Consider the following 14,952-nt stretch of genomic DNA (forward strand, 5'->3'; position numbering starts at 1 on the left):
CAGTCCCTGTCCTCGGCACACACCAGGCGGTCTTGGAAAACCCGACAGCTCTCGTGGTACCAAAGCCGCAGCAGCTGCAAATTGTCCTGAAAGTCACACAACGTTTTTATTTTTGGTGTACTGAGACGTACTTTCCCTCCTTTTCCTTTCTCACCTTCGTTATGACTTAATAATATGAATTACATTACACTATGGATACATTTTGAAAGGATATTCTAACAAAATACACTACCGTTCAAAAGTCAGGGGTCACTTAGAAGAAGAAAAAAACTGTCCTTATCTTTCAAAGAAAACACTGTTTTTATCAATAAAGATAACATTAAATGAATCATAAATACACTCTCTACATAGTTAATGTGTACATAACTATTCTCAGGTGTTTAATGAAGTCTCTACATAGTGTGTAGAGGCCCATCTCCAGTGTTCTAATGGTACATTGTGTTATCGCCTTAGAAGACGAACAGAGGGGTAGAGAACCCTTGAAAACCCTTTTTATGTGAGCGCAGTTGAAAACAGTTATGCTGCTGAGAGAAGCTATAAAACTGGCCTTCCTTTGAGCCACAAGAAGAACAACGTTAATATTTACAATACAAATCATTATTTCTCACCTCGTCAATGTCTTGACTATATTTAATATTCATTTTGCAATTAATTTGATCAATAAAAGTGAGAGTTTTCATGGAAAACAAGAAGTTCTCTGGATGACCCCAAACTTTTGAACGGCGCTGTATTTCCTAATCGTAACATGATTAGGTCACTTCATTGTGATACTTTGGCATCCGACTACCTCGATGTCTCCGGCCTCGACCATCAGGACGCCCTGGAAGACTTTGGACAGGTCTCTGAGGTTGAAGGTGTAGTGGGACTTGGCTGGAGTGGGGAGGAGCTGGGAGGTGATGGTGGAGTACACTCTGATCGTGGCGTCTACGAGCGGCTCGTTCAGCGGCTGGATGACCGGCACCGGTCCTGATGGAAGATGGCAGGTGGAAGAGTGAAATCACGAAAACATTAAGTTAATGGGAAAATCTATTAATAATAGCAAGATTTGGTGTTGGTCAACACTTAACCCTGAGTTGCTCCCTGTAGCTGCGTCTACAGTGTATGAATGTAACAGGATTGTAAGTCGCTTTGGATAAAAGCGTCAGCTAAATGACATGTAATGTAATGTAATGTGCGCTGTGAATAAAATGACGTGGTCTGTAACCTCTTATATATAACTGATATATATATATATAACTATTATATAACACACAAGCTACACTAACTGATACTGAGTATCACAACACAGGGTTCACACACATGTTGACCAATGGGCTTCCAGGACTTTAAACCAAATTTCCATGACCAAACATTTTGTGAAATCTCGGGTGTACACACGAAAAAGTGAGAACATTTAGTATTTTAACTAACAATGAGAATTCCAAAGCATAAAGTATATAATGTGTAAATTAACATATGAATATAACATCATTTCCATTATTTATTTTTCTTCAATGACTTTTCCAGGCCTGCAAATAACCGTTTTAAAATTCCTTGACTTTTCCAGGTTTTCCATGACGAACCCTGACAATACGTGTTTACGTGCTGTGCACTCTTATTAATCTACTTGCTATCGCTGTGTCTGTGACTTACTGCCCGGGTCCTTGGTACTCATATTCCCATCTGAGAAAGAACAAAGATTCAGTCACAAACCATTGTACGTTTTTCTTTGATATATTATTTATTTATATAGTATTTTTAAAGCCTCGCCACGTATAGCAGACCCGACTCACCCATCCAACTGCCAAGAATGGTGGAGAAGATCGTTTTCTTGCTGGCGTCTTCCATTTCAGTTAAGGACAGGAAGTTGAAATGTCGTGTGAAGCGCTGGGTGATGGGGTTCCGGCCTCCACCCGGGGGCCCCATGGCACAGGCAAAACTGATGTCCACTATGTGCTTGAATGTCCCTGTTTAGAAAGGACAGCAAAACAAGAGGAGAAGCTCAATCTCATGAGACTTTTCACATTTCTTAGGAGAGGAAATAAACCCAAATGTGTGTTTTAAAACAATAGCAACGTACAACACCGTTCAGAAGTTTGGGGTCACGCTGACAATTTGGTGTTTTTACATGAAAACTCACACGTTTATTTAGTACATGAATTACAAAATGAATAGAAAATATAGTCAAGACATTGATAAGGTTAGAAATAATGATTTTTATTTGAAATATAAATTGTGTTCTTCAAACTTGAAGGCCAGTTTTATAGCTTCTCTCAGCAGCATAACTGTTTTCAGCTGCGCTCACATAAAAAGGGTTTTCAAGGGTTTTTTACCCCTCCGCTAGTCTTCTAAGGCGATAACACAATGTACCACTAGAACACTGGAGATGGGCCTCTATACACCTCTGTAGAGACTTCATTAAACACCAGAGAATAGTCATGTACCACATTAAATATGTTTAGAGTGTATTTGTTGTTATTTAAATGTTATCTTTTTTGATAAAAAACAGTGTTCTCTTTGAAAAATAAGGACTTTTGAACAGTAGTGTATATTTCAGGCATAAAGACACACTCTAGACTAGAGCAATGTCCTCTTAGTACAACAATAAAGGGTCAACAATAAATATCAAAAGCTCAAATAAACAATAAAAGCCTCCAGTATTCTCACCTATCTGTTTCCGGTCATACCAGCCTCCGTGGTCCATCCACTGCCTCAGCAGCTCAATGGGAGGCTGAGCGCCGTAGGTCTCCAACATCGGCATGTTGAGGTCATCGATGAACACGATGAAGTGCTTCCCCATTGGAGGTCCAAACACACCTTTCCCCCTGACACACACACGCACATCCTTGTAATGGTTGTATTGTAAATGAAGTGCAGTCGCATGGACGATGTGTTGTAGCAGGCAGCGTCAGAAAAACACCAGAGCGAAGGGCAAAACTGACCCTAAGAAATATAATGTTGCCCCCAATATCACTAGGAGGGGCAAAAAATGCCCTCAAAATGTTGATAATTTCATAGATTTTTATTTTGGTTATTTGTTGTATGTCCTGCCTGTATTGCCTGTTCGAGGTAGGCACAAAAAAATCAATATAATTTTTTATTCTAAAAAAATTACAATGGTTAATAGTTGTTTCAAAAATTTAATAACAATAAATAACCACAAATAAATAAGAATGACATTGAATATGATTGTCTGATTATTTATTTTTTCAAAAAATCTAAGAAAACACTTTGAATCTGTCGACTACTGCCTAATAGTCTTATTATTGCCTAATAGTCTTATTACTGCCATTTTTTAGACAATTGCTCATATACTGTAAATATATTTATTATTTTTGAACAAAGTTCAAATTGTTATTTGCCCCCAATTTATTTTTAAATGCCAGTTGATTTCAGTCAGTGGGGAAAAAACTGCCCCCCTAAAACAAGATGTCCATCTCCTCCCCTGGGTCAGGCATACCTCTTGTCCAGCTTACTGTCGATGTAATCTTGAGTCTGATTGGCCGAGGTGCGGGCTGAGAACATGAGGAAGTGCGTGATGTATTCCGCGGGCATGTTCCTCAGCAGCTTGTCGGACATGGTCAGGGTCTTTCCCGTGCCCGTCGGCCCGATGCACAGCACCTGCATCGCACACGCGGAAATATGAATCACGGCGCCTTACAAGGCCATACAGGTATTTATTATTGGATGTGAGAAAGTTCACAGTTCATGGGGACAAGTTATTGTGTCTGACGTGTGAAGCTAAACTACAATCAAAGTACTCACTGGTTTCTTATTGGTCAAAAGCATATCCATGAGGAAAGACATTCTCACTGTGTCCGCAGTGGGAACGATGATGTCAGCGTAATGCGTCTCCGGGGTGATTACGACACTCTTCGCAGATTTCATCCAGCTGACCCACTGGACCTAAAGTACGGGCCAAAAGATGATGACAAAGCAAAAGTGCAATCTGATGGTCTTGATTGCACGAAACATCGTTATCAATTTACTTTTCTTTCTTCGTTTTCCTCGTCGTCCTCAAAGTTACTGATCCCTGCATCATCCAGAGCGTAGTCGTACACCAGCCCCTCCTCTGGAAAGCATAACTGAATCTGAAGGACGAATACAGTCACGTCAATAAATAAGCAAGCTGTCAATGCAAGTTACATCAAGCAGGGGTCATACACATGTTGACCACTGGGGTTCCAGGACTTTAAACTGAATTTCCAAATTTGTAAAACTCTCGATGTAAACATGAAAAAGTGAGAAAATGTCATATTTAAACTAATAATGAGAATTCTAAAGGATACAGTATATAAACTTAAATGACACAAATGAATGAGAGACACTAGTTTAGATTAAAACATATAAATATGTATGTATATAAATGTTTATTCTTTTTAATCAAACTATTGTTTCACCCTAAAAGCGTATACCGACTTATATTTTGAACGTCTTTCTTTTAAAAGCATATTAATTATTTCAAACTCAGCGTAAAATGTGAATATAACACATTTCCATGACTTTTCCGAAACTTCTGGGATTACATTTTGTTTCAAGCACTTTTCCAGGCCTGGAAATAACCATTTTAAAATTCCATGACTTTTCCAGCTTTTTCCATGACCGTATGAAGCCTGATTCTAATTATTTTGGGAATGGGGACGCCAAAGTGGAGATGCTGATATGACCTCTTCCTCTGCCATCTTCTCCTTGAGCCAGGCACTGAAGCGCTGACAGCTGGCTGCGTCTCCGGTGCCGCCCACACTCCACACCAGAGAGAAGAAGAACCAGGGCTCGATCAGCTCCTTCAGGCGCTCCAGTTTATCCTGTGGCGGCGGCCTCTCGCCCTACAGGGTGATAACGGATTGGGGGGATTATGAAGGTAGATTAGTGTCAATATTACGCAAACAAACAAAAAAGGAAATTTCTCGTTGTACATAAATTAATTGTTACTTTTGCTGATGAAACTATAATTTGTTGCTGCAAATGAAAACTGAACTCACAAAAAATGAAAAGCCATCTTATCTCCGCGTCATGCTCACGGTAACCTCCGTTAGCCAAGAGCGAGTCAAACCCACCAATAGAAACGCCTCGCTCCTTCAGCAGCGTAAGCCCCGCCCACCAAGTCCAAACTCGACTCGTAGAGTTTCGTTCTGAGAGCGCCAGGTTTTTCTTCGAGAGCAAATGTTTTTGTTTTGAGAAAAAAGATTTTGGATTGGCAGCAACAAATTATAGTTTCAGCAGCTAAACTAACAATTAATTTACTTAAAAAAACAGAAATTTGCTCTCAAAACCTGTTTGTTTGTTGGTGTAATAAAGACACAAATCTCCCTTCAGAGGGGATCACGATCAACAAAATCCACATATACAAAAGTACTGGAAAGATGTGTTCATCAATTGAGAAGAATAAATCAATAACTTGTGATGATGATGTTGAAATGCATTAAACATGTTATTGACAGCTCAAGCATCTGGTGATATGAAGAGAGAACAGAATTGAGATGAGACTAAGAGAATCTCTCACTAGAATCTCCTTCCTCACTTCTTCCTTTCTTCACTTCCCTCTCAGGGCTTCCGTACCACACAGATGATATGATAATTATGCAATCATCCAAATACCATTGCGGTGTTTTGCGGTTGCTCAAAACCTTTTTTTTAAAGTAGTGTGTACAGCTTCCCTAATGCACTAAATATGTATATATGCATATACATTAAACAAATAATTTATGAATTAAGAATAAAGAAATTGGACTGCTGGCACAATACAGACGCAAAGTGTTTTCATAGTTCTTTAATTTATAAATGATATGTTGTCTAAATGTTCTTTGTTGTTGTTGTTAACTGTTTGCACTTTATTATTTTATCACTTTATCTCATTTTTTATTACTATTATTATTACTTTGACTTATCATATGAAGCTCGAACTCCTACGAGTGCTATAGATTATATATCATATTTGCACATGAATCCACATATATTCATTCCATGGGGGCTAATCTAACAAAGAAAAGCATGACACACCTCCTTCCTGACGTACGGCTTGAAGAAGCAGTCCATGAGCTTCAGCAGACTGCAGGTGAGGTTGCTGTCCAGAGAGGTGATGACCTCCTTTACTGATGTGCGGACGAATGCGACGGAGTCCTGTGAAAGGTACAGAATAATAAAAGCAAAGCGGGACGTCGTGTCTACAATCTACTGCACAGGTGTCAAACACAAGGTCCGCGGGCCAGAATCATTTTATGTGGCGCCCTGACGGCTTGAAAGAAAATATGATCACCTTTTCTTAAAGAAATGTAAGAAAAATATCATGTGCTTTTATTTTAAAGGTTTCAAATTAAATGGATTTATGTGATAACGTTAGAGAAATGTTCTCATGTACAATATGTCCACACTCAAGTAACTTAATAATCAAATGCAAAGTAAGTTATTTAACAATATGTTCAGCAGTAGTTTAAACTAAAATATCCTGTCCTTTTATTTTGAAGCTTTCAAATTAAATGGATTTATCGTATAACATTAAAGAAATGTTCTCATGTACGATATTTCTTCACTCAAAAAACAAAATAATCAAATGCAAAGTGAGTTATTTAACAATATGTTCGGCAGAAGGGTATACTAGAATATCATTTGGTTTTATTTTGAAGGTTTCAAATTAAATGGATTCATGTGATAATATTACAGAAATGTTTTTATGTACAATATTTCTGCATATTTCAAATGCAAAGTGAGTTATCTACCAATATGTTCGGCAGTAGTTTATACAAAAATATCGTGGTTTTATTTTGAAGATTTCAAATTAAATGGATTCATGTGATAATATTACAGAAATGTTTTAATGTATAATATTTCTGCATAATTCAAATGCAAAGTGAGATATTTAACATTATGTTCGGGAGTAGTTTATACGTTTATATGTTTCATTTACACCGGCCCTTTAAGAGGCAGCCATGATGCTGATGTGGCCATGGGTTTGACACCCCTGATCTACTGTCATGAAAAGCTCGACTGTCCCCGGAGGCGTCTCTCAGTCCCGTCTCCCCTCTCACCTGGAGGAACCTGGCAAAGAGCGAGTCCAGCTGCTCCGCGAACGCTCTCAGGGCTCCGGGGACTCGCCTCAGCCAGCACTCCGTGAAAGGCTGGAGGCCCAGGATACTGGGCTCCAGGTAGACCATGCCACAGCGAGACACCGTGGCAGGAGAGGCCACGGCCAGGTCTTGCACCTCAAACATCATGGTCATCACCTGCGAGGGTGAAAAACACAGAGTGACGAAGAACAAGGCGGTGACCCGAAGAGGGACGACTCGTCGGCCTTACGTCAGTGAGCTTGATGATCTCCCCGGAGCTGAGGCACAGTTTCTTGTTGTCATCCAGCACCGTGTTCATGTTCTCGATCCACACGGCGTCCACTGGCCCATCGAACATGTACCACTTCCTCTCACTGTCCATGGATGACGCACCTCCACGGATAAGAGAGGAGAGGATACCATCCGTCCTGTCCGGGAGGGGGGGAGGCGGTCTTATACGATTCTGATTTGTTCAGTTTCAATTCAGTTTATTGTGTACAGCCCGATATCACAGATTACAAATTTGCCTCAAAGGGCTTTACGATTTGTACACATACGACATCCCTGACCTTTGACCTCACATCGGATCAGGAGAAACTCCCAAGAAATAGGAAAAATGAAGGGAAGACCCCTTCAGGAGAGCAACGGAGGAGGATCCCTCTCCAGGACGGACAGAAGCAATAGACGCCATTTGTGTCACTCACCACTCGTGTGTGAGCAAGTCGTACTCCCCGTAGAGCTGTCCCATGGTGATGGCCTTGGGGTTGAGGACGTACGTGTGAACCGCCTCATACACACCGCCACTCACAGAGGGCTGGCCCTTCAGAGCCGTTAACGCCTCCCCGAGAATCTCATAACACTGAAACACACGGCGGCGATGCTCACGGACGAGACTCGACACGCGTGATGAGAGCTGTGAATAAACGGGGGACCGGTATCTCGACGAGCGGAAGGCTCACCTTGGTTTTGCCTGATCCGGAAGGTCCGACCAACATCAGGCCGTGTCTCACCACCGTTGTCTCATAGAGCTGGATGCACTTACTTATATACCCTGCGATAACCACAAGGCATGTCACCTCCTCATCTTAAAACACAGGCATATCTGAAAAGAAGGGATTCGATGTACTTCCAGAAACACTCACCGTCCACATCTTTGAGGTTCTTCTTGGTGCAGACGCTCCGCATGGACTCTTCCAGCGCGCCGTAGTCGATCGGCTCCTGTTTCGTTTTCGGGAAAAGGTCGGAGACGATGCCGTTGAAGAGCGTCAGGTCGTCCTGCAAGAACTTCGGCACGTTGACGTCTTGAATGGCTCGAAGACAGATCAGCTCCTGGGAGACGGAGAGATTGCGGAAGAACGGGTCGGGAATTTCGACGAAACTCGATGTGACTTTATTTTTCATCGTCAACAAAGGAAGCATCTCGAACCTCGTTCATGTCGGGGTTTTCTCTCTTTAGGTTTCCGGCAGCTGAGATCACGGTCTTCACGGCTCTCATGCCAAAGTCATAATGGTCCTTCATAGAAAAGAGAGCAACAGCAAATCCATCTTCATGTCTTTTGTTTTTCTTATACACACAAAAACACACACACACACATCCTTGCATCCTCTCGGGGATGTACTATGAGGTGTGTACCAATATTTCATAGTTTAATTCTGTCAAATTTAAGTATTAAAGTTCCTACACACAGAAGTTAAACTACATTTTTCAACACAGGGGTCACACACATGTTGACCAATGGGCTTCCAGGACTTTAAACCAAATTTCCATGACCAAATTTTTTTGAGATCTCCGTGTATACATGAAAAAGTGAGAAAATGTTGTATTTAAATTAACAATGAGAATTCCAAAGCATACAGTATATAACCTTAAATGACACATGAATGAGAGACACTAGTTCGATTAATAAATAAGCATTCATATAAATGTTTCTTCTTTTAATCTAAACTATTGTTTCATCCTAAACTTGCGGCGTGAGTATGAAAGAGCGTATGCCGGCTTATATTTTGAACGTCTTTCATTTAAAAGCATATTAATTATTTTAATCTCAGCGTAACATGTGAATACAACACATTTCCATGACTTTTCCCAAACTATTTTTCAATTGTTTAACTCACTTTGTAATTACTTTTTTTGTTATTTGAGAGTAGAAATATTGTACATGAGAACATTTCTCTTATATTATAATATAAATCCATATAATTTCAAACCTTCAAAATAAAAGCATAGGATATGATCTTTTTTTTTTCAAGCCGTCAGGGGACCACATAAAATATGCCGCTCATATTTTGAGCATCTTTTAAAAACATATATTTTAATTATTTCAAACTCACTGGAAATAAACATATCAATATAACACATTTCCATGACTTTTCCAAAAACTTTGGGGATTTAATTTCTTTCGAGGACTTTTCCAGGACTGGAAATAACCATTTTAAAATTCGAGGACTTTTCCTAGTTTTCCATGACCGTTCGAAACCCCGTCGACGTCATGTTCCCTGGACAAATATCGCATTGACGTAGAAATGTAAATGTGGTGTCTGAGCTCCTCTGGCTCCGTACCTGAGCGCTGAGCTGCTCTGAGGAGAGCTTGAAGGTGGAGGTGATCTTCTTGGAGAGGACTTTGGCGTCACTGAAGCCGAACGAGTACAAGGAGATCTCAGCTATCATCGCGTAGTCAGGCACCATCATGGCCACCGGACGAAACAGAGCCTGGAGAAGATACGAGCCCCTTCAGTTGAGCCCCGTCTGCATTGTAGTTATTTAAAACTAAATCATCAAGTCAAACCTTGAGGTTGTCCGGCAGCTCGGTGCGTCCAGCGTAACCGGGATTCATCGTGATGAATACAGCACAGGACGGGACGAGGGGGATCTCCGTCCCCTCAAACACAAACCTCTCTGCCTAATAACACAACATACAAACAAGTATCTTAGAAATCCATGCTCCTAGAATAAAAACATGTATATAAATAATGAACCACAGAAAGTTGTGTATGAATGGGACCAAGCGTTTGGGAGAAAATAAACAAATAAACATGTTTTTTACAAAATTCAAAATAGCAGAGAATCGGATTAGGCGCATTTCATGGCCACCATTGACTTTTTTGTCGAGCAGGTCCAAGTGGACGTGTACGGCAAATTTAAAGTCAATCGGTCTTAGTTTGCAAAAAGCGTGGGTTTTTACAACTCAAGGGGGCGCTATAGAGAATTTTATTTCCAAATGCGAGACCTTTAAAATATAAAAATCTTCGCCAGTCCTGATATGCATGTCAAATTAAACGACTTTTAGGATATGATAAAGCCCCGAAAACACTTTCATTGCTAGAGAATAACAATAATAACAATAGGTTCCTCTACGACGAAGTTAAATATACACATACACAGTATAAACAGTATAATACAACTTCATAATGGGAAAGGACTCAGAGAAAAGTCAACTTTAATTTCAGGCCCTTTCAGAATTGTAATAATTGATATCATTAACTTTAATGCTGTGACAAGTAAAGGACTTTGCTGCTGTTGGTTGACCAACTTTCTATAATATTGGTGAGTAATGTCTGCCAACACTGTTGCTGGTTTTCAATACTTTAAAACAGTAAATGCTTCCATGTCTATTTAATCCAGGAGGAGAATATTTATTCAACTCAATTAATGAAATTAAATGAATGTCAAATTGACTAAAGCAGAACAAACCCATTTGTTATTTCTTGAATAGCATTACGAATAAAGTACAACATGTGTATACGCCAAATTTAAATATTCACTGTACCGAGTTTTTGTACAACTCAAGTACTGTGTGGTAAACGTCAGTGTGGACCAGCACATGGTTTCCTACTGAATTCCCTCCTTCTCACCCTTTGCTGTTGGGCCTTTTGGATGGTGGTGATCTGTTGAGCCACCACAGACAGCACCTCCACGTCAATGCGATTGAACTCATCGAAGCATGCCCAGGCCCCAGAGCTGCAAGGAGCCGGAACATGTGAGTGATGAAAGGTGTGTGATATTTAACAGCAGACATTCTATCACCCTCTAGTAATTGCCTCTCACCTGGCCAGCCCTTTGAGAAACTTGCCCATAGCAATGTAGTCCAGCTGATCAGAGCAGTTGAAGACCACCGTCTGGATAGCCAGAGCCTTTCCCAGGTCTTTAATGGTTTCGGTCTTTCCTGTCCCTGCTGGACCTGCAGGAGCTCCTCCAAATTTCAGGTGGAGAGCTCCTGTTAGGGTCAGGTAGCATCTGAAAAAGGGTATTCAAACCATTAGATGATAATTCAGAGGAACAAAAACAGCTCAGACAACATAAGACGTACCTGTCAGTGAGTGGGGTGATGACCAGACGTCCGGAGTTACCGAGGTACTCGTATCCATACAGGAACTCTGCATTCACTGCCCGGGTGTACAAGTCACCTTTTGCCCAGTAATATCTACAAACAGTATCAGATCAGCATCAAACCTACACGACCGTTCAAAACTCAAAGTCACTAAGAAAATGTCCTTATTTTTCAAAGTAAAGCACTGTTTTTCAATGCAGATAACTTTGAATGAATCAGAAATACACTCTATACATAGTTAATGTGGTAAATGACTATTCTCAGTCTTCGCCTTAGAAGACTAACGGAGGGTTAGAAAACCCTTTTTATGTGAGCGCAGCTGAAAACAGTTATGCTGGTAAGAGAAGCTATAAAACTGGCCTTCCTTTGAGTGACAAGCTTGAAGAACTAAATTAATATTTCAAATAGAAATAATTATTTTCAACTTGTCAATGTCTTGACTATATTTTATATTCATTTTTTAAATAAAAGTGTGAGTTTTCTTGGAAAACACGAAATTGTCTGGGTGACCCCAAACTTTTAAAATGCTTCATTGCAATGACAGAATACAGGGAGCTCCAATGTCAAGAGTGACTGAACTAAAAAGCACAAGAGAAAGACGGAGGACCTGAGCTGGCTGATCCACTCAAAGTCGTTGACGCTCGAGACTTCCTGCTCCACCAGTTTGGCCGCGACATCCTTAGCGTGGACCTCTATGACGATGAGGGCGGACAGCACAGCTCGCTGCATCTTAGACAGACGTCCTCGCACCAGCTGCACCAAGTCGCCGAGCTTCACAACCAAAAGGGAAAGTTTGAGAAATATCGCAATCGGCCGACTAAGTGTTTACAATGTTCAGCGTACACTAGCGTTCAAAAAGTTTGGGGTCACCCAGACAATTTCGTTCCCTCCATGAAAACTTGCACTTTTATTTATCAAATGAATTGCAAAATTAACAGAAAATATAGTCAAGACATTGAGAAGGTTAGAAATAATGATTTTTATTGTAAATATTAATGTTGTTCTTCTTGTGGCTCAAAGGAAGGCCAGTTTTATAGATTCTCTCAGCAGCATAACTGTTTTCAGCTGCGCTCACATAAAGGGGTTTCTACCGCTCCGTTAGTCTTCTAAGGCGATAACACAATGTACCACTAGAACACTGGAGATGGGCCTCTACACACCTCTGTAGAGACTTCATTAAACACCAGAGAATAGTCATGTACACATTAACTATGTAGAGAGTGTATTTATAATTAATTTAATGTTATCTTCATTGATAAAAAACAGTGCTTTACTTTGAAAAATAAGGAAACTTCTAAGTGACCCCAAACTTTTGAACGGTAGTATATATGTGAGCGACACATTGTAAAATGTGTCTATTTTTCTCAAATCTAATGGATATTTGAAGTTTGAATATTGCACACCTGTTTCTGTAGTTGGGGATAAAGGCGGTTGGGCAGGTCTCCCTGCTCCAAGGCCTCGGACACCTCAGAAGTCCAGAAGACCTGACAGCCAGCTATCACCACTTGACCAGGCCACGATAACACCCACTCTACGCGAGGTTGCTGCCGGTCAGGAGAGAAACAAAATTAACAAATTAAACATGCTTTTGAAACTGTTCAAATAAGTAGATTGGAAAACGCATCAAAGTGAGAGTGACCTCTGACCTCTGGATAGACTTTGAGTGATCGGTCGATGTTATCCCTCAGCGTGGCCTTCATGGAGCGCTCGACGTCCCTGAGCCAGTCCTCCACATTCCCAGTGGGCCACACTGGCAGTGACAGCTTCACCTCCTCCCCTTCTCCAGAGTACATGTGTGTGATCTGGAGATCCGGCTGGAATTGGAGCTGAGATCCAACAGAAGTCTCAGTCGCACGTTGCTACGCGTGTTACATTTCTTCAGTAATAGACGAGTCCTTATGAGGAAACAAACAAACCCTTGCGATGTTCTCAAAGCATTTGCGCAAGTGCGGTTGTACAGCAGTAGGATCTTTGGTCTGGGAGAGAATCTCCAGGAGCTCATCATCTGACAGGAAGTAGAACCTAAAGGAGAGATACCCACTGATGAGCACACAGTCCAGAGTCATCAACAGTGTGTCCAGGTTGAGCAAGGCGTTTGCTTTGTTTACTTTCGGTATTAAAGCTACGTCCATCTAGATCAGGGGTGTGTATCTCATGTTTCCCGTGGGCCACATCAGCATCATGGCTGCCTCTTAAAGGGCCGGTGTAGCAGAAACATATAAATGTATAAACTACTGCCGAAAATGTTGTTAAATAACTCTCTTTGCATTTGATTATAGTTTATTTAAGTGTAGAAATATTATCCATAAGAAAATGTCTCTAGTATTATAAAATGAGTCCTGAAACCTTCAAAATAAAAGCACATGATATTTTAGTATAAACTACTTCTGAACATATTGTTAAATAACTAACTTTGTAATTGATTATTGTGTTATTTGAGTGTATAAATATTGTACAAAAGAACATTTCTCTTATATTATAACATGAATCCATTTAATTGGAAATCTTCAAAATAAAAGCACATGATATTTTAGTATAAACTACTGCTGAACATATTGTTAAATAACTCACTTTGCATTTGATTGTTTATTTGAGTGTAGGAATAGTGTACATAAGAACTTTTCTCTTATATTATAACACAAATCCATTTAATTTCAAACCTTCAAAATAAAAGCACAGGATATTTTTCTTAAATTTCTTTAACCCTTGTGTTGCCTTCGGGTCATTTTGACCCGATTCAATATTTAACCCTCCTGTCGCCTTCGGGTCAATTTGACCCGATTCAATGTTTAATGTCGGTGTTCTTCCGGGAGTCAACAAACAAACATAAAGTACCTCACACTTAAACTTGGAAAACAATATTAATTCTAATAATTTTCTGGATATTTTAATAGCTGGGGTCATATTGACCTCAAGGGTAAAATATGTTAGTAAATATAAAGGTAACAGGAGGGTTAAACATTGAATCGGGTCATATTGACCCGAAGGCGACAGGAGGGTGAAACATTGAATCGGGTCAAATTGACCCGAAGGCAACACAAGGGTTAAGAAAAGGTGATCATATTTTTTTTCAAGCCGTCAGGGGGCCACATAAAATGACGTGTCGGGCCAGAATCGGCCCGCGGGCCTCGCGTTTGACGCCTGTGATCTAGAGCCACCAAAGCATGTTTGTTTGGGCAATGACTGTTGGCGTGATTGTTATTATTGGATGAAAAAGTGACATCAAGGCATACCCTCTCCTATGTGGAGTCATCTCATAACTCTGTTATTAACACCACTCTTGAGGGCCCGTTGTGTTCAGCGTACCTGGGGAAGGATCCTCGTTTCTTCTCCAAGTATTCACTGAGACCCTTCTGCACCTGTTCCAACCGCATGTTGCACTTTTTCAGTTTGACGAGTAGATTGGCATCCTGACACAGCTCAATCACCTAGAGGGAAAAAACAGACACATATATTAACGGTGTACAAAAATAAAGTTGCATTACAAAACCTGTCTTTTAACCCTTAAAAAAGTTGCGCTGATGTCCCGAGAGGAGAAAATGTCTGCGTCAAGAAATCTGCCATACAATTATATATGAATTATTATTTATCCATTTTAATCC

The 14,952-nt window shown here is 40.4% G+C and overlaps 1 protein-coding gene across 1 annotated transcript in view; it reads right to left on the reverse strand.

Annotated features, from left to right (window-relative positions):
- dnah1 (dynein, axonemal, heavy chain 1) overlaps positions 1 to 14,952 on the reverse strand; it is a 49,779-nt gene that overhangs the window by 22,285 nt on the left and 12,542 nt on the right. Inside the window, exons 21-46 of the mRNA XM_056411440.1 lie at positions 14,657 to 14,778; positions 13,267 to 13,372; positions 12,997 to 13,176; positions 12,754 to 12,894; positions 11,958 to 12,121; positions 11,330 to 11,443; positions 11,068 to 11,256; positions 10,875 to 10,980; positions 9,809 to 9,922; positions 9,583 to 9,732; positions 8,449 to 8,535; positions 8,165 to 8,351; positions 7,982 to 8,073; positions 7,727 to 7,881; positions 7,273 to 7,450; positions 7,005 to 7,199; positions 5,980 to 6,099; positions 4,647 to 4,805; positions 3,969 to 4,070; positions 3,745 to 3,885; positions 3,440 to 3,600; positions 2,647 to 2,804; positions 1,773 to 1,946; positions 1,633 to 1,662; positions 788 to 966; positions 1 to 86 (exon numbers count right to left, since the gene is read on the reverse strand). The exon at positions 1 to 86 is cut by the window's left edge and continues 145 nt beyond it. Coding sequence (XP_056267415.1) covers positions 1 to 86; positions 788 to 966; positions 1,633 to 1,662; positions 1,773 to 1,946; positions 2,647 to 2,804; positions 3,440 to 3,600; positions 3,745 to 3,885; positions 3,969 to 4,070; positions 4,647 to 4,805; positions 5,980 to 6,099; positions 7,005 to 7,199; positions 7,273 to 7,450; positions 7,727 to 7,881; positions 7,982 to 8,073; positions 8,165 to 8,351; positions 8,449 to 8,535; positions 9,583 to 9,732; positions 9,809 to 9,922; positions 10,875 to 10,980; positions 11,068 to 11,256; positions 11,330 to 11,443; positions 11,958 to 12,121; positions 12,754 to 12,894; positions 12,997 to 13,176; positions 13,267 to 13,372; positions 14,657 to 14,778 — 3,590 coding nt within the window. The remainder of the gene's footprint in view (positions 87 to 787; positions 967 to 1,632; positions 1,663 to 1,772; positions 1,947 to 2,646; positions 2,805 to 3,439; positions 3,601 to 3,744; positions 3,886 to 3,968; positions 4,071 to 4,646; positions 4,806 to 5,979; positions 6,100 to 7,004; positions 7,200 to 7,272; positions 7,451 to 7,726; positions 7,882 to 7,981; positions 8,074 to 8,164; positions 8,352 to 8,448; positions 8,536 to 9,582; positions 9,733 to 9,808; positions 9,923 to 10,874; positions 10,981 to 11,067; positions 11,257 to 11,329; positions 11,444 to 11,957; positions 12,122 to 12,753; positions 12,895 to 12,996; positions 13,177 to 13,266; positions 13,373 to 14,656; positions 14,779 to 14,952) is intronic.

The sequence above is a fragment of the Pseudoliparis swirei genome, chromosome 3 (genome assembly GCF_029220125.1).
Source record: "Pseudoliparis swirei isolate HS2019 ecotype Mariana Trench chromosome 3, NWPU_hadal_v1, whole genome shotgun sequence".
NCBI classification, from domain to species: Eukaryota; Metazoa; Chordata; class Actinopteri; order Perciformes; family Liparidae; genus Pseudoliparis; species Pseudoliparis swirei.